The sequence below is a fragment of the Salmo salar genome, chromosome 01 (genome assembly GCF_965601325.2).
Source record: "Salmo salar chromosome 01, fSalSal1, whole genome shotgun sequence".
Classification (NCBI taxonomy): domain Eukaryota; kingdom Metazoa; phylum Chordata; class Actinopteri; order Salmoniformes; family Salmonidae; genus Salmo; species Salmo salar.
In genome coordinates, this window is record NC_138291.1 from 145533135 (window position 1) to 145561043 (window position 27909).

At 43.4% G+C, this 27909-nt stretch overlaps 1 protein-coding gene across 2 annotated transcripts; it reads left to right on the forward strand.

The window, feature by feature from the left end:
- The first annotated feature begins 354 nt into the window (after positions 1 to 354).
- Positions 355 to 27906, forward strand: rab11fip1b (RAB11 family interacting protein 1 (class I) b). 2 transcript variants are annotated; one of them, XM_045690063.2, is made up of 6 exons: positions 355 to 859; positions 14131 to 14567; positions 14679 to 16590; positions 18009 to 19643; positions 20556 to 20670; positions 27262 to 27906. In XM_045690063.2, exons 1-6 carry the CDS (start codon positions 510 to 512, stop codon positions 27457 to 27459), a joined length of 4647 nt encoding a protein of 1548 aa, XP_045546019.2. In that variant the 5' UTR covers positions 355 to 509; the 3' UTR covers positions 27460 to 27906. The 2 variants fall into 2 exon arrangements, with proteins under 2 accessions (XP_045546019.2, XP_045546022.1); XM_045690066.2 differs by lacking the exon at positions 18009 to 19643 and having other exon boundaries at positions 358 to 859.
- The last annotated feature ends 3 nt before the right edge of the window (positions 27907 to 27909 follow it).

The following is a 27909-nucleotide window of genomic DNA, read 5'->3' on the forward strand; positions in this document are numbered from 1 at the left end:
TATTGTTTAATCAGCTTCTTAATATGCCATCCCTGTCAGGTGTATGGATTATCTTAGCTGAGGAGAAATGCTCACTAACAGGGATGTAAACAAATTTGTGCACACAATTTGATAAAAATAAGCTTTTTGTGTGTAGGGAACATTTCTGGGATATTTTATGTCAGCTCATGAAACATGGGACCAACACTTTACATGTTGCGTTTATATTTTTGTTCAGTATATATACTTCTATTGGATAATGTTTCCTAATGATGTGGGTATTTTTTCAGGCATCCGGTCGAAAGTCGAGCCTTGTCATTAATTTGTGGGAGTGTCTTGGCTTAGCAAATAACCTGTCTCGCAAGAGTATTTCAACATACCACTCCCACTCAGCTGTTTCCTCAACCGTCCATAGGTAAAAGTTTTTCTCTGTCGCGCTACACTAACTTCTCTACTTCTATTTAGCACACCAACACGTTTCTAGACGTTATTCAGAGGCCCACGCGTCCAAACCTCCGCAGGTCTCAGCCATGTCTCTATCGGACCAGAGCCAACAGTGGTATCCCACCAGCGTAAAGGTAACTGTGCTTCAGGCAAGAAGCCTGAGGATAAAGGGAAAAAATGGCACCAACGACTCATACGCCATCATGCAAGTGGCCAAGGATAAATTCTCTACATCGGTGGCAGAAAAGAGCGTGGCACCGGTGTGGAAAGAGGAGGCCACGTTCGAGCTGCCGCTCTTCCACAACGGTAACACAGAGAAGTGTACGTTGCATGTCCACGTAATGCACCGGGCTCTCGTGGGATCGGACAAGTTGCTCGGGCACGCAGTCATCAACCTGTTGGAGCTCAGCGAGGTTAAATCCCGCAATAAGACTGAGTGAGTGTTCACGTCTCTATCCAGTAATAATCACAGCTTTCAATTTCTACATTGCTCAAGAAAGTGTTTGCCGTTAGTTACACAATTCCTTTTTAAATGGGTGATCTCCGTAGTTGTAATAGCCTATTTAAGACAATGGAGCACCACAATGTCACTACTACATTGGCCTTCAAAAGGGGTTGTAATTATACACGAAGAACAGACTGCTTCATATTCCACTTGTGTAATAATCACTCAACTCAACATGCAACAACAATGTTATGTAATAATTACAACAATACAGTATAAGAGCAGGCTATAGGCCTAAAGTGTTATCCCACATGGTTTTACTCTGACAATTCCCTCAGAGTGCTACAGCCAGTCGTTAAGCCTATGGAATAATATTGATTGTTGCTTTTTAGTTCACTCCTCTTGCTTGCCTTCACCTCCCATTGAGTGACACTGTTTGTTTTGACAGCCTACTGATTTAGCTCATAATAGTGCAGCAGCACAACACCCCATTACCAATACCTCACAAATTGCCTCTGAGTCATTAGTTCATAGCAGTGTTCTCTCCCTTTATGAATATCTGTAAAGGTTTAATATCTCCGAACCATTGGTTTTCAGTACTGAAGCCCTAAAAGAGGGGTTTGTTTGACTGTATACTGTATTTTGACTGTATTCATTTATGTTATAAAGAAGGTAAAGTTATGTACATCTATCTGTATGTCACAGGTGTTCATATATTATAACAGTCAAAACAATCCCTAATGTATAGTTTTGAACTGAAAAATGAGGATCTGAGTCAACAGTAAAAGCCTCTGTCAAACAAAAGCTGAGCCTTGCGGTCGTCTGTTCCGCGACACTGTGTCCTGGAATAAAACACCCAGCTGAAGTCTGGAAGGAAATGAGGAGGAGGGGGGCAGGAAGAGTCAACCAGGGGTCTCAGACCTGTGAGGTGTGTGACCATGAGTACCCTCTTGGAGGTTACAAAAACAAAATGAACAATGAACACAATGCTGTGACTGCAGCTTCTTATCTTCGGTGAAGCACTCAATGTGAATCCAAACAGAAAGGCAATAAAAAAAACAGACTGACTGCTCACAGAATGACAAATATGATGATTAACTGTATGGGGGAGAGCATCACCTCACTATTACTGCAGCTGTGTTGAGAGGACAGTGTGGAGAAACGTAGGGCAAGGTAGGTAGGGGTGGCGGCTTTCATTGTTGTCCAATGTTATTATTCATTCGCAGAAAAATAGAGCAATACAATTGGGAATCGTAAAAAAAATGTAAAACAATGTGGTCAGGCTTGTTCAACATGTCCCTCTAGTCAAGGGCTCTCCAACCCTGCTCCTGGAGAGCTACCCTCCTGTAGGTTTTTGCTCCAACCCCAGTTGTAATTAACCTGATTCAGCTTATCAACCAGGTAATTATTAGAATCCGGTGCGCTTGATTAGGGTTGAGTCAATTACTGTGAAATGTACATAGAGAAATGACATAATTGATGTAGATGACTGTGTGTGTAAACAAGTTATGTTTAGTTAACGCATCTCCCTTTATGAGGGAGGCCATTCAGTCTAAAAATACTGATCCAGTCTGGAATATTAGTCAGGTTCACACACCATCCTTCCATGTTACTGAGTGACTGACAACACCCCAAAAGACTCATCCTTTCCTTCTAAACCTCCCTGCTAGTGTTTGGAATACTGAGCAAGCATGTCAGGGAAATGCGTGCCCGCTTGTGGAATCTACTTAGGGGCCACATAGCAGCCACAGCTGTTATACTGTATGCAGTAGCTGAGTAGTTATGTAAACATAAATATTTTAAATCAACTCTCTGGCCTTACAGCTGCACTATCATTGCCAAAGCAGTAAGGATAGGGCACTTACAGTAAGCCCAATTATTATTTCATCCCAATATAGCTCTGTAATTCAATTGACGTTAGACAACAAAGTTGTCAAGTTGTTTTGAAAGTTTCTCAGTGAACAGGACACACCCAGACAATCCATGTAGTTGTTCACTGATTTGATGCCTGTGTGGACATCATGTCACACCTCTCAACAGACCCTTGTGAACAACGCCCTGCTAGGGAAGGGCCGGGCATTGGAGAAGAACAAGAGAAGTAACTTTACTGAACATCAGTGAAAAGGAAGTAAACTGTAGTGGCGTTAGCTGGGTGGAGGGAGCTGACTAAGAACAGGATAGAACATTCAATGAAAGGGTCATTTAGTATGAAAAGGCCCGGCGTCAGAGTATCATCTCAACGCAGCAGTCTCGCATCCCAGTGTGAAGTACACAACGTGCAGTACTACTGCTGCTCACAGGCAGGATAAACTAATGGAAAGAGATGGAACACTGTGTGAGTCAGCATTTAGGCTATTATTATTCTAATGGCTCTTCAGCACATACTCTTCCTGTGTAACCCTGAATGGCTGATAAAACAACGCCTTCCTTGACACAAACCGTTCTTATCACAATATGCAGCCGAGTCTCTCCCCCTCATGCACACACACATTCACTGAGAGAGAGAGAGACTTAACTGAAAGCCAGCCTTTTATTCAAAATATGGCCACTATAATAAGGTTTGCAGATGAAATTGTGTTTGGTGCAGTCACTCTATTAAACTATCTGTGTATGAACAGCCTTGTCCGTGACATAGTTATGCCACAGAGGCGGTACTCCATGTACCTTCATTGTGATAAAAAGAGCTAAGGAAAAATATGCACAAATAAATGTTCTGCCAAGAACAGGGTTGGAGAGCCCTGCTCTATTCCATTGAGTCAATTACTGTGAAATGTACATATAGAAATTACATAATTGATGTACATTACTGTGTGTGTGTGTGTGTGTGTGTGTGTGTGTGTGTGTGTAAACAAGTTCTCGTTGAATGACAAACACTTAATTTAATAATCTTTTTGTACGAGCGAACAGCTGAAAAAAAAAAAACCTGCCTAAAAACCAAACCGAACAAAAACATCACAATTTCATCATAATATATGCGGGAACTGTTTCAACTGGGAAGCATGCAATAGTCTTTACTGTTTTTCGTCCTAAATTAAGTAATGTTCTTGTTAAGCCTGTCGCATGATTCCCAGTTGAAACAGTTTGTGCATGTATTATGATTTGGTGACATTTTGGTTTTCCACATTTTTGTCCAGATTTTTTTGGAGGCAAGTCAAAGTTATATAGCTAAAGTCTACGCCCCTTCGTCAGTGATTGGTCAACAGTATAGACTAGCAGGAGTGGGAACTGTGGACTGGATTCTTAATTTAAGTGTTTGTTGTCATTTAACAAGGGGCGACTAGTTTTCGTGCTCATCTTGTCACTTGAGAAATACTGCACCGAACATCTTAGTTAGATGTAAAATTGCGAGACTAAGACCTCCCCTGCAAAAACGTCAAATCAAGAAATCTGTAATTACTTTTGTCAGACTAATCCAGACTATTTTGAGGAAGTGTTATTGGTTATGTTATTACTACGATGGCTGAAGAGGGACAACAATAATATTGGCGCTTTTTTTAATCGTTTTTCAACCGAAGCTCTTCAGCGAGTATGTGAGCACAGACATTCGCTTCACCAAGTCGAGTTCTGCTAGGAGCAAGCCGAACCTATGTATGCGGACAGATTTAGAGAGTACAGCAGCGGGGGGGTTTATTAATTAGGCTGCAGGCTTATTTATTTCACAACTTCTTGAGAAATATTACATCTCACTAAGCTGTCTCTGGGTATTTCAGTCCACACACAAGATGTGACCATGTCTTATTTCGCTGCTATACACAGCACCAGGTGATGTGCAGTGCACACACACACTTAAGTCTGGTAAGTGGACACTCTTGAAAGTGGATATTGCTGTGTCTTGTGATGTGTAAGGAGAGTGCTTCTTGGTCAGACTGTTAGAGTAAATCTAGTTTGGTTATTGCATCTTTCTGATGACCTATGCAAAGATCCATCATGATTTGCCATCTCCTTTTATATAGGATCAGACTTCTCATGCCCTATGTAAAGTCCATTCTCCATGATGATAATTGGTTTCATGCTACATGCTTTATCTGAGTAGTAGACAGTCTGGAGACAGGGCTGAGGATCTCCACGGCGGATAGTTTTTTTTTTCTCTCTGTGTGATAGGTTCATGTGACGTTGTTATCACTGACCTTTAGCTAAAATGCCCAACTTCAGCAGAATTATTTTTCTTTTCTTCTCAGACCTGAATTCTTCCCAGAGCTACTTTTATATGCCATCTTCATAGCCTCTCAACTGTTTTTCTATGTCTGGTCAAAGGACATCCATGGTAACTCATAAAACCTGATTCATACACCTTAGTACAGTATACAATGCATATCGACCTTAGTTTTGAGTTCTTCAGAAAATGTCTTAACTCCCTGAACACGGCTCACTGGTTTTTTCTTATTGTGTTCTACTCTGCTTTCTCAAGGTTGACTATGGTGTACCTGATTTCTGCGGCGGCCAAATCCAGACTTAACCTCACATTCCAGAGTGTTTAACTTGAAAAACAAACCTATTATTGTCCCCGTGCTCCCCCTCTCCGGTGGTTGGGACTTGACCGTGGCTTTACCAGCTCCCAAACAGACCGCGTTGTGTTTGACTTAAAGCAGACAACTCAGTGTTACTGTTTACACCGCCTTCCTTCCAATTCTCACTAGCCCCTGCCTGCTGCAGACAGCTTCTACCTCTTTCTGAAACAGATGCAGTTCATTCAGATTCATTCAGACATTTTTTTTGTCATTTTCTAAAGGACTAGCTGATTGCCTTTGAAAGATTAACATGTTTTATTCAAAGGGCAGTTTCATACATTGGCACTGTATCTAGACATTGACACAGCACAAATATCCCTCTGGTAATGATTTCTTACTCTTAACGCTGAACTGTGTTTGTACAGTACCAGTCAGAAGTTTGAACACACCTACTGATTCCAGGGTTAATCTTTATTTTTACTATTTTCTACGTTGTAGAATAATAGTGAAGACATCAAAACTATGAAATAACACATGGAATCATGTAGTAACCAAAAAAGTGTTAAACAAATCAAAATATATTTGAGATTCTTCAAAGTAGCCACCGTTTGCCTCGATGACAGCTTTGCACGCTTGGCATTCTCTCAACCAGCTTCATGAGGTAGTTTCTCCAAGTTCAGTCGCAAAAACCATCAAACGATATGATAAGACTGGCTCTCATGACGACCGCCACAGGAAAGGAAGATCCAGCATTACTTCTGCTGCAGAGGATAAGTTCGTTAGATTTACCAGCCTCAGAAATTGCAGCCCAAATAAATGCTTCAAGTAACAGACACATCTCAACATCAACTGTTCAGAGGAGAATGCGTGAATCAGGCCTTTATGGTCGAATTGCTGCAAAACAAACACTACTGAAGGACACCAATAAGAAGAGACTTGCTTGGGCCAAGAAACACGAGCAATGGACATTAGACCGGTGGACATCTGTCCTTTGGGCTGATGAGTCCAAATTAGAGATTTCTGGTTCCAACCGCCGTGACTTTGTGAGACGCGGTGTAGGTGAACGGATGATCTTTGCATGTGTGGTTCCCACCGTGAAGCATGGAGGAGGAGGTGTGAGGGTGCTTTTCTGGTGACACTGTCAGTGATTTATTTAGAATTCAAGGCACACTTAACCAGCATTCTGCAGGGATACGCCATCCCATCTGGTTTGCACTTACTCCCACTATCATTTGTTTTTCAACAGGACAATGCCCCAACACACCTCCGGGCTGTGTAAGGGTTATTTGACCAAGAAGGAGAGTGATGGAGTGCTGCATCAGATGACCTGGCCTCCACAATCACCTGACCTCAACCTAATTGAGATGGTTTGGGATGAGTTGGACCGCGGAGTGAAGGATAAGCAGCCAACAAGTGCTCAGCATATGTTGGAACTCCTTCAAGACTGTTGGAAAAGCATTCCATGTGAAGCTGGTTGAGAGAATGCCAAGAGTGTGCAGAGCTGTCATCAAGGCAAAGGGTGGCCACTTTCAAGAATATAAAATATATTTTGATTTAACACTTGTTTTGCTTACTACATGATTACATGTGTTATTTCATAGTTTTGATGTCTTCACTATTATTCTACAATGTAGAAAACAGTAAAAATAAAGGAAAAACCTTTGAACGAGTTCGTGTGTCCAAACTTTTGACTGGTACTGTATATACCTGCAAGCGCTTCCCCATCAATTTTCTGAAGGGGGAACATGGACCTTAGAAATCAGCCTCAAATCCCTTCTCTGTGTGTTACTGATCTGACACATGTATAGAAGTAGGGTAGATGTACAATGGGGACCATAAACTTTTGGATAGTTTTGCATAGTGTATTAATATAACACTTAGTATGTTTATGCACACTAATAATTCAATATTAAACTGATTATGGCAGTAGGCTGAGCATGGCATTTGTCATGTAAACACCTTACTCTGCTTATCTTAATTGGCCTGAAGTCATAATCACAGTAAGTATACGCCAATTGAACACCTGGATTTCGGAGCAATCTTTAGAATTATTAGGACATGTAAACGCCTTAGTGTGTTAGAGGTGTATTTGATCTGCGCATATGCAAGCATCCCTCTTTTGTGAGTTTGGTAAAACTGAAAGTATGCATCTTAGAAATAGTTTTCACATACAAACTTCATATGTCCCAACTCAGAATCAAATAGGCATCACAAAAATAACACGGTTGCGGCGATAGAATGTTTATTTTGATTGGTGATTTTCTGCGTTTACCAAAGTCCCATCAGGTAACCTGATTTCAGATGTGTCCATGTAAACAGGATTATTAGGGAAATAATTATTCTTTCAAAGCATGTAAACGTTTAAATTGAACTATTATATTAACCTTATTTAATACTAATGATCATATTATTGTGTGCATGTAACCGTACTCATTACTAATGCTTGATTTCCATGAGGATATGGAAAAGCGACATGGCAGCACATTTTTCAGTGCATATTTTTCTTCAGCTCTTTTTATCACAATGAAGGTACATGGAATACCTCTGTGGCATAACTATGTCACGGACAAGGCTGTTCATAGACAGATACTTTAAGATTGACTGCACCAAACACGATTTCATCTGCAAACCTTATTATTATGATAGGCCATATTTTTTTACAAAAGGCTGGCTTTCAGTTAAGTCTCTCTCTCTCTCTCTCTCTCTCTGTGTGTGTGAGGGGGAGATTCTCGGCTGCATATTGTGATAAGAACGGTTTGTGTCAAGGAAGGCGTTGTTTTATCAGCCATTCAGGGTTACACAGGAAGAGTATGTGCTGAAGAGCCATTAGAATAATAATAGCCTAAATGCTGACTCACACAGTGTTCCATCTCTTTCCATTAGTTTATCCTGCCTGTGAGCAGCAGTAGTACTGCACGTTGTGTACTTCACACTGGGATGCGAGACTGCTGTGTTGAGATGATACTCTGACGACGGGCCTTTTCATACTAATTGATCCTTTCATTGACTGTTCTATCCTGTTCTTAGTCAGCTCCCTCCACCCAGCTAACTCCACTACAGTTTACTGTAACTGTTGTAACTTCCTTTTTACTGATGTTAAGTTACTTCTCCTCTTGTTCTTCTCATTGAATGCATTCAATTGTACAACTGACTAGGTATCTCCCTTTCTCCAATGCCCTTCCCTAGCAGGGCGTTGTTCACAAGGGTCTGTTGAGAGGCGTGATGTGACGTCCACACAGGCATCAAATCAGTGAACAACTACAAGGATTGTCTGGGTGTGTCCTGTTCACTGAGAAACTTTCAAAACAACTTGACATTTTCACAGAGAGAAGAATGAACTGTCCTTTGTTGTCTAACGTCAATTGAATTACAGAGCTATATTGGGATGAAATAATAATTGGGCTTACTGTAAGTGCCCTATCCTTACTGCTTTGGCAATGATAGTGCAGCTGTAAGGCCAGAGAGTTGGTTTAAAATGTTTGTTTACATAACTACTCAGCTACTGCATACAGTATAACAGCTGTGGCTGCTATGTGGCCCCTAAGTAGATTCCACAAGCGGGCATGTATTTCCCTGACATGCTTGCTCAGTATTCCAAACACTAGCAGGGAGGTGTAGAAGGAAAGGATGAGTCTTTTGGGGTGTTGTCAGTCACTCAGTAACATGGAAGGATGGTGTGTGAACCTGACTAATATTCCAGACTGGATCAGTATTTTTAGACTGAATGGCCTCCCTCATAAAGGGAGATGCGTTAACTAAACAGAACTTGTTTACACACACAGTCATCTACATCAATTATGTCATTTCTCTATGTACATGTCACAGTAATTGACTCAATGGAATGGAGGGACAGGTTGAACAAGCCTGACCACATTGCCCTTTTTTTTTAAACGTTATTTTGTACATAATGTTGCTGCTACCGTCTCTTATGACCGAAAATAACTTCTGGACATCAGAACAGTGATTACTTACCTCGAACTGGACAAAGATTTGTTTACTTATCGAGTCCGACGCAAAGGATATACTGCTTTGTCGGGAGTGGGCTCAGATCCCCGTCATTTGTGTGAAGAAAAGACGGAGAAAAAGGTTGCGGATGTCAGGCTGCCTTCTGAGAATTTCGTAGTCGAGTGAGTAAACCTCCACTACCATCCGTTCTATTGGCCAACATGCAATCATTGGAAAACAAAATGGATGATATTCGATCAAGACTATCCTACCAACGGGACATTGAACTGTAATATCTTATGTTTCACCAAGTCGTGGCTGAACGACGACACGGATAATATAGAACTGGTGGGATTTTTCATGCATCGGCAGAACAGAGAAACTACGTCTGGTACGACAAGGGGCAGGGGTGTGTGTGTGTGTGTGTATTTGTCAACAGCTGGTGAGCAATGTCTAATTTTAAAGAAGTCTCAAGGTATTGCTCGCCTGAGGTAGTGTGATCTACAGTTTATCATAGAGTACTCCATCTACCAAGAGATTTCTCATCTATATTATTCGTAGCCGTCTATCTACCACCACAAACCGATGCTGGCACTAGGACCGCACTCAACAAGCTGTATAAGGCCATAAGCAAACAAGAAAATGCTCATCCCGAAGTGGTGCTCCTAGTGGCCAGGGACTTTAATGCAGGCAAACTTAAATCTGTTTTACTTCTACCAGCATGTCACGTGAATATGTCAGAGGGGGAAAAAAACTCTAGACCACATTTACTCCACACACGGAAACGCATACAAGGCTCTCCCACGCCCTCCATTTGGCAAATCTGACCATAATTCTATCCTGATTCCTATTTACAAGTAAAAACTAAAGCAGGAAATACCAATGCCTCGCTCAATACGGAAGTGGTGAAATGACGCTGATGCTATGCTACAGGACCATTTTGCTAGCACGGACTGGAATATGTTCCGGGATTCATCCATTGGCATTGAGGAGTATACCACCACAGTCATCGGTTTCATCAATAAGTGCTTCGAAGACGTCGTCCCCACAGTGTCCGTACGTACATATCCCAACCAGAAGCCATGGATTACATGCAACATCCGCATTGAGCTAAATGCTAGCGCTACCACTTTCAAGGAGCGGGACACTAATCTGGACGCTTATAAGAAATCCCGCTACGGACTCAGGCGACCCATCAAGCAGGCAAAGCATCAATACAGGGTTAAGATTGAGTCCTACTACACCGGCGCTGACGCTCGTCGGATGTGGCAGGGCTTGAAAACTATGACGGACTACAAAGGGAAACCCAGCCGCGAGCTGCCCAGTGACATGAGCCTCGATGAGCTAAATGCCTTTTTATGCTCGCTTTGAGGCAAGCAACAATCAAGCATGCATGAGAACACCAGCTGTTCCAGACGACTGTGTGATAACGCTCTCAGTTGCCGATGTGAGCAAGACCTTTTTAAACAGATCAACATTTCCAAAGCCGCGGGGCCAGACGGATTACCAGGACGTGTATTCAAAGCATGCGCGGACCAACTGGCAAGTGTTTACAATGACATTTTCAACCTCCATGACCGAGTCTGTAATACCTACATGTTTCAAACAGACCCCCATAGTCCCTGTGCCCAAGGAGGCGAAGGTAACCTGCCTAAATGATTACCGCCCCATAGCACCCACGTTGGTAGCCATGAAGTGCTTTGAAAGGCTGGTCATGGCTCACATCAACAGCATCATCCCTGATACCCTAGACCCACTCCAATTCACATACTGCCCCAACAGATCCACAGATGACACAATCTCAATCGCACCCCACACTGCCCTTTCCCACCTGGAGAAAAGGAACACCTATGTGAGAAAGCTGTTAATTGACTACAGCTCAGCGTTCAACAACATAGTGCCCACGAAGCTCATCACTAAGCTAAGCACCCTGGGACTAAACACCTCCCTCTGCAACTGGATCCTGGACTTCCTGACAGGGCGCCGCCAGGTGGTAAGGTTAGGCAACAACACGTCTTCCGCGCTGATCCTCAACACTGGGGCCCCTCAGGGCTGCGTGCTTAGTCCCCTCCTGTACTCCCTGTTCACCCACGACTGCGTGGCCATACACGACTCCAACACCATCAAGTTTGCTGACGACACAACAGTGGTAGGCCTGATTACCGACAACGATGAGACAGCCTATAGGGAGGAGGTCAGTGACCTGGCAGTGTGGTGCCAGGACAACAACTCCCTCAATGTGAGAAAGATGAAGGATCTGATCATGGACTACAGGAAAAGGCGTGCCGAACAGACACCCATTTAACGTCAATGGGGCTGTAGTGGAGCGGGTTGAGAGTTTTAAGTTCCTTGGTGTCCACATGGCCACATCACCAATGAACTATCATGGTCCAAACACACCAAGACAGTCGTGAAGAGGGCACGACAACACCTTTTTCCCCCTCAGAAGACTGAAAATATTTGGCATGGGTCCCCAGATCCTCAAAGTTCTACAGCTGCACCATCGAGAGCATCCTGACCGGTTGCATCACCGCCTGGTATGGTGCTACAAAGGGTAGTGCTTATGGTACATCACTGGGGCCAAGCCTCCTACCATCCAGGACCTATATACTAGGCGGTGTCAGAGGAAAGCCCAGAAAATTGTCAGACTCCAGTCACCCAAGTCATAAACTGTTCTCGCTGCTACCGCGCGTGAAGTGGTAATCCTAGCGCCAAGTCTAGGACCAAAAGGCTCCTTAACAGCTTCTACCCCCAAGCCATAAGACTGCTGAACAGTTAATCAAATGGCCTCCCAGAGTATTTGTTTTTACACTGTTTTTACACTGCTGCTATTCGCTGTTTATTATCTATGCATAGTCACTTTACCCCTACCTACATGTACAAATTACTTTGACTACCCTGTACCCCTGCACATTGACTCGGTACCGGTACTCCCTGCATATAACCTCGTTTTTGTTATTTTATTGTTTATTTTTTACTTAAGAAAATATTTACTAAATAAACTAAACTCTTTCTTGAACTGCATTGTTGGTTAAGCGCTTGTAAGAAAGCATTTCACGGTAAGGTCTACACTTGTTGTATTCGGTGCATGTGACAAAGTTTTGATTTGTTTTATGTTGTACAATTGTATTGCTCTATTTTTCTGTGAATGAATAATAACATTGGACAACAATGAAAGCCGCCACCCCTACCTACCTTGCCCTACGTTTCTCCACACTGTCCTCTCAACACAGCTGCAGTAATAGTGAGGTGATGCTCTCCCCCATACAGTTATTTGTCATTCTGTGAGCAGTCAGTCTGTTTTTTTTGCCTTTCTGTTTGGATTCACATTGAGTGCTTCACCGAAGATAAGAAGCTGCAGTCACAGCATTGTGTTCATTGTTCATTTTGTTTTTGTAACCTCCAAGAGGGTTTGAGACCCCTGGTTGACTCTTCCTGGCCCCCTCCTCACTCATTTCCTTCCAGACTTCAGCTGGGTTGTTGAGGAACAGGCGACCTCAGGCCTTATGGGTTTTGCTTGACAGACTTTTAATGCTGACTCGGCTCTGCATTGCTCAGTTCTAAACTATAACTGAATGATTGTTTTGACTGTTATTCCATTATATGTACAGCGGAAACATACAGATGTATGAACAGAACCTTCTTTATAACAGAATACATACAATAGGGATTTCTTGAGGGTCATTGAACAAATCAGCATGAACGACAAGAAATTACTTGATGCAGTTCTTACAATGTGAGTCTTTCTCTTTGTACTCTGACCTTCTTTTTCCCAGAAGGCATCTTCTATACAAGTGAACCAGTAAATGAAACAGACTAGGTGTAGAGGAACTCGTTTTGTGATATTCTGATTCTATTTAATTTACTGCATTCATTAAAAGAAGTGCCTGGGGATTTTGTAAGTCATTAATTAAATATGAACCTAAATTCAGTGTAATCGTAACAGACTCGTAACTATATTTTCCCTGCATAGCCTGTAGCTATGATCACTCCTAGAACCCTCCAATGTAAAGTCCATTAATTCAGTTTAGAAATTCACATTGCAAAATGATTTCACTCCTGGATCCCGGTAAACCCATTTCCACTCCTGGCCTGTAGTAGCCTATACAGTACATTTTAAGGCATGGTGTTCAGTCTTAACATACAACAGAAGTGTGCTACAACTTAGTAGGATGGCAAGGATGAAATTGTCTTTCTTTCTATGTGACCATTTAGTATGAATCATAATGCCCACTGACTCTCAAGATCACTTACCGCATCTTCGGTCATTTCCCCTGGCTCCTCCACCCTTGGGCCTCTCCAAAGAAATCACTGTTTCCATGGAAGGACTCTTAACATTTGAAAGGAAAAATAGCAGCAGCCCCAACTTACTGGAATTATTCTCTTGGTTATGATAAACCCCTTGGAACCAATAGGATTATAGTGCAACAAATAAGGGGGAAAAAATACAGCCTTGACTAAAGCTATGCAATGGGTGACAGCTTTCTTTACATGTTGTTAGCTATCACAAATAGACACTATATATTTTAGAACTGGAGGTGAAGCCCAGGGGCTGATGAATACATGACACGTTATTTGATCATCAGCCTTCCTCTGCTTATGCAGACTGTGGTTGATCAGTCTGCTAAGTGTGTGTTATCTGAAAAGAGTGGTGAATGCCTACACATTTCTAGTTAATTCTGAGTGCCCTTACATGTTATTGGAGGAGCTCAGTAGACATCTAAAGAAATATAACATTACCTTGGTTCTTTCTTTCACTGCCTCACATTCATAGACCTTGTTCTTGAGCCATCTCTCAGATAAGAACAGCATGTGTTTCAAACCAATTCAATGAAACTATTTCATAAACAATAGACTTTCTCTCAACAGTTGGCATAAGCTGTTGGATAAGGCAGGCAAGCCAGACAAAGACAGGGGAGAGGTGCTGGTGGACATCCAGTTTATGAGGAACAACCTGACAGCCAGCATGTTCGACCTCTCTGCTACAGACAAGCCTCGCTCCCGCCTGGGCAAGTTCAAGGACAAGGTTCGAGGCAAGAAGAAGGAGGGTCTGTCGGACTCAGCGTCTGCCGTGGTGCCGTCCTGCACCCAGGTTCTGACGGACAGCGAGGGAGAGGGGGAAGGGGAGGGAGGTGCAGACAAAGAAGAGAAAAAGAAGAAAAACAAGCTGAAGTCTCTGTTTTCTCCCAAGTCTAATCTGCAGCGTCACGGACTGTCACAATCCATGTCTGTCCTGGGCCCTCTGCCTGAGAAGAACTCCTCACTGAGTGGCAGCCCCTCAGGCCTCAACGAGGACTCCTCTGAAGGTGAGCATCATTACAGACTGGCCTTCCATTTTAAATATAGCATAATCTATTAGAAAAGTTGTTACACTGTGTTTACAAATCAAACTTCCCCCCCTTCTTTCTCATCCACAGGTAAAAATAAATTCAAGTTTCTGACCCATAAGCGCACAGGCAGTTCCGACAGTAAGGCTTCTCAGGGCTCCTTGTCTCTAGGGCGATCTAAGATCCCTGCCCCGCTTGCAGAGCAGAGTAACCTGTGCATCAACGGCAGTCACGTGTACACAGAACATCCCCAGCCCCGGAGCGCACGCACCGGCTCCACCTTCAGCCTTGCCAGCTCAGGCCACGGTTCCATGGAAGACCTACGCAGGGCCCAGGGCCGTAAGAGCTCCAGCACCTCCATGGACTCTCTCACGGCCCTGAAGCAGCCCTCACCCTGGGCAGAGGTGGAGAGCAGCAGGGCAGAGGAGGAAGAGGAGGAGGAGGAGGAAGAAAGAGTTAAGCTGGACGAGATGAAGAGAAAGGAAGAGCAGGAGAGAAAGAAGATAGAGGAGGAAGAGAGGATGAGGAAGGAGGAACAAGAGAAAAGGAGGATTGGGAAGGAGGTAGAAAGACTTAGGTTTGAGGAGGAGAGGAAACGGATTGAAGAGGAGAAGTTGAGGTTTGAGGAGGAAGAGAAAACAAGGAAACGGGAGCAGGAAAACAGAAAGAGGATGGAGGAGGAAAAGATTAGGGTTGAGGAGGAAAGTAGAATGATGGAAGAGAGGAAGAGGAGACTGAAGGAGGAGGGAGAGGAGAGGGAAAAGAAGAAAGAACAGGAAATGATTAGGTTACAGGAGGAAATGGAGGAACAAGATAGGTGGGAAGAAGAGGAAAGGATGAGGAGAGAAGAGCATGAAAGAATGAAGAGGGAGGATAGACTGAGGAAGGAGGACGAGAGGAAAATGAGGGAGGTGGAGGAAAGATTGAAGAGGGAGAAAGAGGAGAGGATTAAGGAGGAGGAAGAAAGGATTAGGAGAGAACAAGAGGAAGATATGCAAAGAAGGGAGGAACGGGAGAGGAAGATGAGGGAGGAGGAAGAAAGACTAAGGGCGGAAGAGGAGATGAGGGAGGAAGAAGAAAGAGTGAAGAGGGAGCAGGATAGACTGAGAGAGGAGGAGAGAAGAGTGAGGGAGGAAGAAAGAGTGAGGAAGGCCGAGGAGGAAGATGGGCTGAGAGAGGAAATGGGGATAAAGAGGACAGAGGAGGAGGAAAGAATTAAGAGAGAAGAGGAGGATAGGCTGAGAAAGGAGGAAGAGGAGAGGAAGGAGGAAGAGAGGATCAGGATATTAGAGGAGGAGATGTTGAGAAAGGAGGAAGAGGAGAGGAAGATCAGGATGGAGGAAGAGAGGATAAGGAGATTAGAGGAGGAGATGTTGAGAAAGGAGGAAGAGGAGAGGAAGATCAGGATGGAGGAAGAGAGGATAAGGAGATTAGAGGAGGAGATGTTGAGAAAGGAGGAAGAGGCGAGGAAGATCAGGATGGAGGAAGAGAGGATAAGGAGATTAGAGGAGGATAGGCTGAGGAAGGAGGAAGAGAGGATCAGGATATTAGAGGAGGAGATGTTGAGAAAGGAGGAAGAGGCGAGGAAGATCAGGATGGAGGAAGAGAGGATAAGGAGATTAGAGGAGGAGAGGCTGAGGAAGGAGGAAGCAGAAACAATGAGGCTTGAAGAAGAAAGGGGGAATGAACAGGAGAGGAGGGATAAGGTGCAGAAAGAAAGATTTAGGGTGGAGGAAGAAAATGTGAAAAAAGAGGAGTTGCGACAGGAAGAGAAAAGGAGAAGTGCACAGATGGAGGAAGAGCAAAGGCGTGAGGAAGTTGAGAAGCAGATGGAGCAGAATAGCGAGACGAAGGTCACCGTATGCAATAATCCTTTTGAGGAAGCCTCTCCCACCAGTTCATTTGATGACACCTCTTCAAATAATCTGTTTGAGGAGAACCCTATGACCACTACTGGACCCATCAGCTGCCGGATAAATAAAGTATCAGCAGTCAAGCCAAGGTCAGTCACATATACACACTGTCTCAGTTCCCTTTGCCAGAATTCCATTAGCCCTTGGGTGCCATAAATTATGGATGCGCTATTTATTTAGTCTCCAAAAGCAGCAGGGGGAAAATACCCAAGTGTCTTCTGGAATCCCCTGAGATCTCTCCTTTCATCCGCACACACTAACTTTCCCTCTCTCAAATCTCAGATTCTCTGATTCAGACATCCCATTTCATCTTCTAACAAAACAATATCAATAATGCTAACATTCTTTTTCCTCTGCGCTGTCAGAGCAGGGTGGCACAAGTCAGATTTATGTGGAAAACCTACCAACTTGTCTGAGAGAGACTTTTATACCACCAGTTAATCAAGGGATGCAACAAGCCCAATGTATGGACGTGGCACGGTATGGACAAGACTCGGCTGGATGTAATTGGGTTGGTTTTATTGGATCTTTACTGCTTTGGTACAAAATTGAGATTTGAGCAGAAAACCTGTTGCCTTATCAATGACTTTGGTACAGGGTGATGCTCAGTAGAGAATATTAAGTTCATCTCCGAGTGTTGGAGTCATGGCTGTTTGGCGTTAAGCGAGATGTCCTGGTATCTGTTGGCCTGAGGTGTATTACATTACTCTCACATGCGCATCTCATTAAAGCACAATCCCCTGAAGTAATATGACACCGTCATGAAAGTTGCAGTGCAGTGGAAAATGTGGATGTGCGTGTTGGAAACCTTTGGCTCAGCTAGGATTGGCTGCTACTCCCATGAATCATACCTTGCTATACAGTTTCTACAGATGTCATATTAAAGGTGTTACAGTGAGACACAAAGCATTAGGTGATTGCTCAGGTTTTTAACTAGGGCGTTGATGTTGAATGACTCATGAGTATGTATGCTGATGAGGATGATGCGACTCAGTGTATTCAAGCAAGGCTGTTTGGTCATGTGAACAGGCAAGGTTCAGAGGCTGGAAAGATGATTTATCTTTTTTATTTCTCGTTGTGATCCATGTTTCATGTTTTGTTATTTTAAATCTACATGTAAAACCTTTCCGTTCCTTAGTGTGTATGTGTTACTAACATAAACATTATAACTAACCTTCATGTCCCTCTCATAAAGACCTAATAAAATTAAATCCCACCCTTTCTCCCATGTTCTTGTCTGGTGAGTTACGAGCAACTAGTAACAACTTTATGTAACACCTCTTGTAGTTTGCATTGCCTACCTCTCCGCTAACTGGAATGTGCTTGTGTGTGGATTCCAACAAGACTTTCATAGCATTTCATCATTTAGTTTTAGAAACAAATTCTATGTTCTTTAAAAAGTTTTGAAAGTTGTTCCATTTTCAATGTTTGGTAGTTAGACCTTGTCATCAGCAACAACAACAAAAAATCTCACTGCACCCTCCCCTTCCTAACCCTGCTCTTCCAGACCCTCTTCATGGGGGAACCCTTCAAAGCCTGCTATATCTTCCAACCCCTTCTTATCGTCCTCGTCTCCTGAACTGGAGAGTTCTATGGACTCCCCCAGAGGTGATAGGGAATCCGGAGACGCTATTGACCCGTCTACTGATCTGATGGAGAAGAAAGACCCTGACTCTGTGGCTCCCAACAATCAGCCCTGGGCTCGTAAGGACAACTGGCCCAGTAAATCTCATTGTGCCACACCTACCCTCGCTAAAACAAAGCCAACAAAACCGCCCCCTCCCCTCAGACGTCAATCTTCCACGTCATTGGTGGGAAGTGGGGATGACCAGGGGAGTGTTAGTGGTAAGGACCATTCCAGTGTCAGACAGGATAAGGGCCCAGCTCCACTGCCTCCAGACAACCAGCGATGGGCTCATAAGGACAACTGGCCCTGTAAGTCCAACCCTGATTCTGCCACTCCTACCCTCACCCAAAAAACGCCAACAAAACCGCAGCCTCCTCCAAGACGCCACTCTGCCACGTCATTGGTGGGAAGCGAACATGACCAGCACTTAAATGAGAGTGTTAGTCAGGATGATTCCAGTGTCAGGAGGGACAAGCGTCCTGCTCCACTGCCTCCTGACAGACCAATCCAGGCTCCAAGCCAGACACAGAGGGACCAGAGTATGACCAGTGTGAATCAGGGACATAAGGACAGAGTGGGTGCCTCCATGTCCAAGGTTTCTCAACGTGTGGTACAGATGATCACGCCACTGAGATCTTCCTCCACAGCTACAACAGAACACATCAGTGGAGGCCAGAGCTCTGCCCACCATGGGAATCAAGCAGAGGAACCCATGCCATCAGCCACTGGGGGGTTGATGGTTGCGAAACACAATAAAGGTCCAGCACCCTCCAGGCCCCAGCACCTTCCAGGGAAGACAATGCCAACAGCTGATGTGTTAGATGAGCAATCAAATACTGAGGAACATGACTCTTCGGTTGAGTTTGGTCCAAATAATCCCTTTGCAGAAGACTGCAGAATGGAGAAGTCCTCTGGATGTGGTGAAGAACAGAGTCTAACTGGTGAGCGTCAGGAGAGCCTGAACTCTCACAATCAACAGAGTTGTACCTCCACAGATGCAGATCTAGGTCCGTTTCAGAAGCATGTGGTTGGGGACACAACTGAGCTTCCAACGCCAGATGTTCTGCCAGCTGAGGATGTCTCCTGTCCCACCAAAAGCACATCAGCAAAGCGTGCCCGTGCTCCCTTGCCTCCAGTGAAGATAACATCCACCTTTAGAGAGGAGGGAGCTGGTAAACGGAGTTCTGGAAAACTACAAAGCCCAGGGGCTCCCACTTCGAGTAAGCTTTCCTCAGGTAACTGGGTAAAAAAGCAGAATGGCGGGGTGGGTGTGGCACTACCATGTGTTACCCTTGCCCAGCCCTCATGTTTCCCCTCACCTGCCCCCTCTGCCATACCCCACCCCGAGCCCCTGAAGGGATCAGGGGGCAGGAGAGACTGCCCTCCCCAGACAACAAGCTCTGTCCCTGGCCAGAAGACCCTGCTTCATGCTGGAGCTCTGCCCTCCATTACAGAGCAGTGCAGTGGAGAGGAGGCAGGAGGGAGAGGGGACAGGTCTACCTCAAGCACATGCAGGTGAGAGAGATCTCAGCCTTTTCCTGAAGCGTGTAGCAGCTATGTGCTGTCCACCAAACCTCTCCTGTAGAATGTACTGTAGTTAGAATTACTAAACCTCCCCAATCGCTTGTAAAATGCATTGTTCCAGAACACTTCATGAATGTGACCCTTTATAAAACTCTTCTACTCTCTTATCAAATGTTTATCTGCACTTTCCTGAATTAAATCACTAACTTATGACTAGGTTGTATTTGCAGTACTTTCAAACATTTTGCAAAGGAAATCATAGCTGGTACTATTTTATTAATTATTTTATTATTATGGAGTTTAACATAAAGCAAAAGGAACATAGCTCCCCAGAGCAATTAGCAGTATATTATGTCATCAAAGAGCACTTAGCTACTAATTACTGCAGATGTCATTTATTTTCTGCTAGTTGTTTAATTATGATGTCATTCACACAATGCCCTCAGCCAGTATGAATCACGTCTATAGAAATGCCAGCCTTTGTAGCTTTCATTGTTTTTTGTCATGTTATTCTTCCTGTAGAATCTGATAAAGCTCAGTGGAGCCTGTAAAATGCCATTACTCAGACTGTGTGTACACTGTGGATCCTCTGCAGTCTAACCTTATCTAAGAGGGAAAGAAGAGTACAGATACAGTCAATTGTGAAGACAAACCCTGCTCAGATTTCTTGTCATGTCTAACTGATCAAACAAATCGTTTCCCACTGTTGGCAACAAGCTTCAACTCTTTTTTTTTTTCTTCTTTTTTTCTGTGCTAGGAGACAGATAATAATCAGACCTGCTTTTTGAGAAAAGGCATTTATCCCGATATCCCCCACATCCACCTGCTGCATCCCCTCTAATAACACAATACTTTTCAGAAAAGTTTGAGTCTCTTACTCTCACTGTCTGTCTCTCGATTCAGGCCACACCCAGTAAAGCCCTTGAGTTCCCTGGAAAACCAGCCAGCCTCCAACATCCACGAGGAACAGGCTGCCAAATGTACAGGGATCCTCGGTGGCCTTCAAGAGAAGATAAAGGTACTTTAAAGGAATATACAGTCAGGTCCATAATTATTGGCACCCTTGATAAAGATAAAATAAATAATACAAATACTGAGCTGTATTATTTTATACTAATACGCTTACTCAGAGAAAGATTTTGTTTAACAAAATAATTGACACCTCTATTTTCAATACTTTAGCACCCTCCCCTTGTGAGGATAATTAGGCTTTTTCTAAAATGTTTTATGAGATTGTAGAACACGTTGGGTGGGATCTTAGACCATTCCTCAATACAGAATCTTTCCAGATCCTTGATATCCTTTGTCTGCTCTTATGGACTGCCCTCTTCAATTCAAACCACAGAGACTGAGATGGCCATTGTAAAATGTCGTTTGTATAGTCATTTAACCATTTCTTTGTCGATTTTGATCAGTGCTTTAGGTTATTGTCTTGCTCGAAGATCCACTTGTGGCCAGGTTTTTTGGATAAAATGTCCGGGTACTGGGTAAAGTTCATGATGCCGTTGACCTTAACAAGGGCCCTAGGACCAGTAGAAGCAAAATAGCCCCATAACATCATAGATCCACCACCATATTTTACTGTAGGTATGAAGTACTTTTCTGCATACAGTGTATGCTTCGGTTTTTCAAACCCACCACTGGTATGGGTGGTCAAAGAGCTCTATTTTCATGTCATCTGACCACTACCTTGTGACTAGGTTGTATTTGCAATACTTTCAAAAATTGTGCAAAGGAAATCATAGCTGGTACTATTTTATTAATTATTATATAATTATTATTATGGAGTTTAACATAAAGCAAAAGGAACAGTATAGTAACAGTATATTATGTCATCAAAGAGCACTTAGCTACTAAGTAATTAATGCAGATGTAATTTTTCTCTGCTAGTTGTTTAATTGTGATGTCATTCACACAATGCCCTCAGCCAGTATGAATCACATCTACAGAAATGCCAGCCTTTGTAGTTTTCATAGTTTTTTGCACCTGTGCTGGAATAATACATTATGGCCTTTCTCTTGCATTTCAAAGATGATGGTACAAATTTTTGATGATTTCATGTCAGTTGACAACTCAGCCAAATGTAAATAAAAACTAGATGTTGAAATGACTCTGTAGAATATTACATTATGTTAGCCAGTGTAAAGGACGTCACGCCGCTTGGTTAGCAAGTACCACTTCCTCCTGATTCGTATCACACGGGCTCAATCCCACAACCACGTGACCGCCCTCCTGAAGCGTCTTACAAGTCGACGGCACATGAAAGGGGAGGAGACCGGTTAAAGAATAATTTTTAAGCCTTGAGAACTCAGACATGGCGTGTGTATGTGTGCCATTCAGAGGGTGAATGGGCAAGACAAAAGATGTACAGTTGAAGTCGGAAGTTTACATACACCTTAGCCAAATACATTTAAACTCAGTTTTTCACAATTCCTGACATTTAATCCTAGTAAAAATTCCCTGTCGTAGGTCAGTTAGGATCACCACTTTATTTTAAGAATGTGAAATGTCAGAATAATAGTAGATAATTACTTCTTTCAGCTTTTATTTCTTTCATCACATGGTCAGAAGTTTACATACACTCAATTAGTATTTGGTAGTATTGCCTTTAAATTGTGTAACTTGGGTCAAACGTGTTGGGTAGCCTGCCACAAGCTTCCCTCAATAAGTTGGGTGAATTTTGGCCCCTTCCTCCTGACAGAGCTGGTGTAACTGAGTCAGGTTTGTAGGCCTCCTTGCTCGCACAAGCTTTTTCAGTTCTACCTACAAATCTTCTATGGGATTGAGATCAGGGCTTTGATGGCCACTCCAATACCTTGACTTTGGTTGTCCTTAAGCCATTTTGCCACAACTTTGGAAGTATACTTGGGGTCATTGTCCGTTTGGAAGACCCATTTACGACCAAGCTTTAACTTCCTGACTGATGTCTTGTGATGTTGCTTAAATATATCTACATACTTTTCCTTCCTCAGGATACCATCTATTTTGTGAAGTGCACCAGTCCTTCATGCAGCAAAGCACGCCCACAACATGATGCTGCCACCCCCGTGCTTCACGGTTGAGATGGTGTTCTTCGGCTTGCAAGCCTTCCCCTTTTTCCTCCAAACATAACAATGGTCATTATGGCCAAACAGTTCTATTTTTGTTTCATCAGACCATTTCTCCAAAAAGTACGCTCTTTGTCCCCATGTGCAGTTGCAGGACTTGTTTTACTGTGGATATAGATACTTTTGTACCTGTTTCCTCCAGCATATTCACAAGGTCCTTTGCTGTTGTTCTGGGATTGATTTGTACTTTTCGCACCAAAGTACGTTCATCTCTAGGAGACAGAACACATCTCCTTCCTGAGCGGTATGACCGCTGCGTGGTCCCATGGTGTTTAGACTTGCGTACTATTGTTTGTACAGATGAAGTGGTACCTTCAAGCGTTTGGAATTTGCTCTCAAGGATGAGCCAGACTTGTGGAGGTCTACAATTTCTTTTCTGAGGTCTTGGCTGATTTCTTTTGATTTTCCCATGATGTTAAGTAAAGAGGCACTTTGTTTGAAGGTAGGCCTTGAAATACATCCACAGGTACACCTCCAATTGACTCAAATGATGTCAATTAGCCTATCAGAAACTTCTAAAGCCATGACATCATTATCTGGAATTTTCCAAGCTGTTTAAAGGCAGCCAACTTAGTGTAGGTAAACTTCTGACCCACTGGAATTGTGATACAGTGAATTATAAGTGAAATAATCTGTCTGTAAACAATTGTTGGAAAAATTACTTGTGTCATGCACGAAGTAGATGTCCTAACCAACTTGCCAAAACTATAGTTTGTTAACAAGAAATTTGTGGAGTGGTTGAAAAACGAGTTTTAATGCCTCCAACCTAAATGTATGTAAACTTCCGACTTCAACTGTAGATATGTATGGGGTAAGGTGATTAGGCATCAGGATATATGATAAACAGAGTAGCAGTAGTTTAAATTATGATTGTATGTATGTGTTTAGAGTCAGTATAAATGTGACTGCATGTTATGTGTATGTTGGAGTTTCAGTGTGCATAGAGACAACAAAAAAATGCAAGGGTCAACTCAGTGTGTGTAGCCATTATGTTAGCTATTTAGCAGTCTTACAGCTTGGGGATAGAAACTTTTCAGGAGCCTTTTGGTGTCAGACTTGATGCACCGGTACCGCTTGCTGTGCGAAAGCAGAGAGAACAGTCTATGGCTTGGGTGGCTGGTCTTTCACACCTCCTGATATAGAGGTCCTGGATGGCAGGGAGCTCGGCCCCAGTGATGTACTGGGTTGTCGGCATCAACCTCTGTAGCACCATGCGACCAAGGGTGGTGCTGTTGCCATACCAAGCAATGATGCAGCCTGTTAAATGCGGCGTACAATAAAGGTTAAATAACTTTTTATTTTATTTTTTTAAGTCAAGATGCTCTAAATGATGCAGCTGTCGAACCTTTTTGAGGATTTGAGGCCCATGCCAAACCTTTTCAACCTCCTGATGCAGAAGAGGCGCTGTCACGCTTTCACAACTTTACGTGTGTGAGTGGACCATTTTTAAGTCCTTAGTGATTTAGACAGCGAGGAACTTGTAGCTCTTGGCCCGCTCCCCTACAGCCCCGTCGATGTGTATGGGGGCGTGCTCGCGGCCCCCGTTTCCTGTAGTCAACGATCAGCTCCTTGGTCTTAGTGACGTTGAGGGATAGGCTGTTGTCCCGGCACCACATTGTCGTGTTGTCAGCAAACTTGATGGTGTTGAAGTCGTGTGGGTCCACGCAGTCATGGGTGAACAGGGAGTACAGGAGGGGACTAAGCACACTGTGGGGCCCCCGTGTTGAGGGTTAGCGTGGCGGAGGGGATGTTGCCGACCCTCACCACCTAGGGTTGGCTCGTCAGGAAGTCCAGGATCCAGTTGCAGAGGGAGGAGTTCAGTCCCAGGGTCCTAAGCTTGGAGGGAACAATGGTGTTTTACGCTGAGTCAATGAACAGCATTCTCACATAACTTTACAACTACTTTGCAAGGTTAGGGGAAGGAGAAGCTAACATGCTAATTAGTTGCAAAATAGCTAAAAAGTAGTTGCAAAGTTACTAATTAGCTTAAATGCTAAAGTTGTCCATGATGAGATTCGAACAAGCAACCTTTGGTTTGCGAGATGTTCGCGTCATACACTCGACCAGCCACCTTACTTTCATTTTTGCCTTAAGCAACCTGTCTTATGTAACCATACAAGTTGTAACATATACTAATTTCAGTGTCCCAGATTTACATTTACTATGGTACGTCTAGTCCGAGACCAGGCTGCTAAGACGTCTGTCCTCAAAACAGTTTATGGACTTGGGCTCATGTATAACGCATTTAATGAACTTGCCCTGTCCGAGTGTAGCCTAGGTCTTGCAAGATCACATAGGCCTAATAATTTAATTAGTATTTACATAACAGACCCGAATATAATAGCGTAGAAGTAGGCCTATATTACTGTTACACCAAAAACACCACCTCAGTAATTATTTATGACTTTTAGGGTTCTCGCTGAAGTCACTTTTTTTTTTTTTCCTCATGCGGCCAAAACTCAACTGAGCACACAACTCGGCAGGCTGTATAGTCTATGCTTCGATTGAAACAAAATACAAGAAAGGCTAATTGTTTAGGCCATCTGCTGTAATTCGCTTACAGAACAGTAGTTCAAGAAGATCTAAATGCATATTCCCATGAAACTGATTGAGATCAAATGAATGGCATGGAGTTTGGACATTACACCTGAATAATTAGCATTCATGATTGCCTATTTTGGTGTGAGGGTAATAAAAATAGAAAGCGTTTGGCCTTCCGAGTGGCGCAGTGGTCTAAGGCACTGCATCACAGTGCTAGCTGTGCCATTAGAAATCCTGTTTCAAGCCCAGGCTCTGTCGCAGCCGGCTGTGACCGGGAGACCCATGGGGCGGCGTACAATTGGCCCAGCGTCGTCCGGGTTAGGGGAGGGTTTGGCCGGCAGGGATGTTCTTGTCCCATCGTAGCACTAGCGACTCCTGTTGTGGGCTGGGTACAATGCACGCTGACACGGTCACCAGGTGTACGGTGTTTCCCCCGACACATTAGTGCGGCTGGCTTCCGGGTTAAGCGGGCATTGTGTCAAGAAGCAGTGTGGCTTGGCTGGGTTGTTTCGGAGGACACACGGCTCTCGACCTTCACTTCTCCCGAGTCCGTACGGGAGTTGCAGCGATGGGACAAGACTGTAACTACCAATTGGGGAGAAAAAGGACAAAAAAAAAATTGGGAATAATTTGAGACAATATTTTTGGGCATAGGCAGACTTTGCAATTGGAGGACGGTTACAAACTTTGAGAAATGATAACGTCATTTAAAAAAACCAAATGCATTTCTGCATCTAAAAGAATGGCACTACACCCCTCTGTATGTGTACTGAATAATCAGACCCCATTGTGTCTAAGAAAAAAGGTGCTATCTAGAACCTAAAAGGCTTCTTCGCCTGTCCCCATAGGAGAACCCTTTGATGAACACTTTTCGGTTCCTTTCCACAGATGGTTCTACATGGAACCCAAAAGGGTTATCCTATGGGAACAGCCAAAGAACCCTTTTTTCTAAGAGTGTATGTTGGGAAAAGTGTTAATATGCACAGCAGGGGCTCTTTTTGATAATATTATCAGAATAATCTTATGCAATTAACATACCGGGATATATTTGAAATCAATCCCCCAGGCACCTCATGCAAATGTCCTGTGCTGCTGTTTCAATTTATCTAACAAGTTATTTGATGCACAGTTGGTTTTAATGAAACATTAGTACAATAAAATCCCATTCTAGCTACATGTAGCACGCACGCACGCACACTCACATACATACATACAAACACAGTCGCAACAAGCCCTCCCAAATGCTCCCTGTAAAGAATTGCCACAGATTAATTGATCTATTCTACAACATTCTTTCTCTTGTCGATGGCGCACCATAAGCTCACTGTGAATAACACTGGGCTTTGCCTATCGTGTTGGGATCTGAGACATACGAGCTCTAACAGAGTTCTCACAAAGCTGTCAGAGCTCACAAACCTCTCTAAGTCTCTGTGCTCATATCATAGGATCAAATACTTTTTAGAATGGAGATTTAGGTAACATTGCACCATCCAATGCCCTCCATTATAAGTGTCTGAAAGCTAGACCTTTCTTGTGCATTGAATGTTCCTCTATGTAAGGGTTCGTGCATAGTTCAAACATTGCTTTATAGGGAAAGGGGGATACCTAGTCAGTTGCACAACTGAATTAAACCAAAATTTGACTTCCAAATTTAACTCAACCCCCCCTGAATCAGAGAGGTGCGGAGGGTTGCCTTAATCAACGTCATCAGTGCTCAGAGAGCAGTTGTTGGGGGTTAACTGCCTTGCTCAGGGGTAGAATGGAATATTTTCCACCTTGCTGGCTTGGGGATTCAAACCAGTGACTTTTCAGTTACTGGCCCAACGCTCTTAACCACTAGGCTACCTGCCGCCAGACATTATAGATAATGCATGGCATATAGTATCCTTGGAGAAGTATATGGAAAAATATAAATGGCACTGACTGATTGTACCACCTCCATTCCCTCCCTTTCCTTCTAGGTCAAAGACACAGGGGTTAAAGGTCCCTACTCCCAGCTGACCCAGGAAGAGCTGATCTCCCTGGTGGTGAAGCAGCAGGAGCAGCTCTCCAAAAGGGACGATAAGATCAAGGAGCTGGAGCAGTACATTGACAACCTGCTGGTGCGCATCATCGAGGAGAAACCCAGTATCCTGATGACCATGAACTCACTCAAATGAGTGGTCCTAATCATTCAGAGCAGGGCCTTCCTAAAATGTGTATCTTCCTCAATGCACATGTATTGGGCTGGTTGAATATTTCTGGCTTTCCTCCCAAATAACTTTGAATTCACCCAACACCCATGTACAGTATACCATACCAAGCACTGGCTTTCTGTTTCTACTGAACAGATGCACTTTTGTTCATTACATTTTGATTGTTGACTATTTGATTGTTCATTACATTTTGACTAAAGGATTTATTTACTTTATGGTGTATAAAGATGGTATAAGAACACAAACAAAGCACAAGTCCATATAGGCCTGTGGGAAGTTGCCTTATGTTTTTGACAGTTCGATTTTTCTTAGTATTAATGTTTTGATTTTCTTGCGATGAGTATGATATGAAGGTTAAATCCAGCGCAATGACACTGAAGAATGAATTGAATAATAAAAGCTCCAACAGAACAG

Excerpts from the sequence above, each read along its gene's own strand:
- rab11fip1b (XM_045690063.2), top strand. The coding sequence starts at position 510 with ATGTCTCTATCGGACCAGAGCCAACAGTGGTATCCCACCAGCGTAAAG. Across the intron at positions 14,568-14,678 it reads CAACGAGGACTCCTCTGAAG|GTAAAAATAAATTCAAGTTT; the intron begins GTGAGCATCATT and ends TCTCATCCACAG. Across the intron at positions 19,644-20,555 it reads TCTACCTCAAGCACATGCAG|GCCACACCCAGTAAAGCCCT; the intron begins GTGAGAGAGATC and ends CTCTCGATTCAG.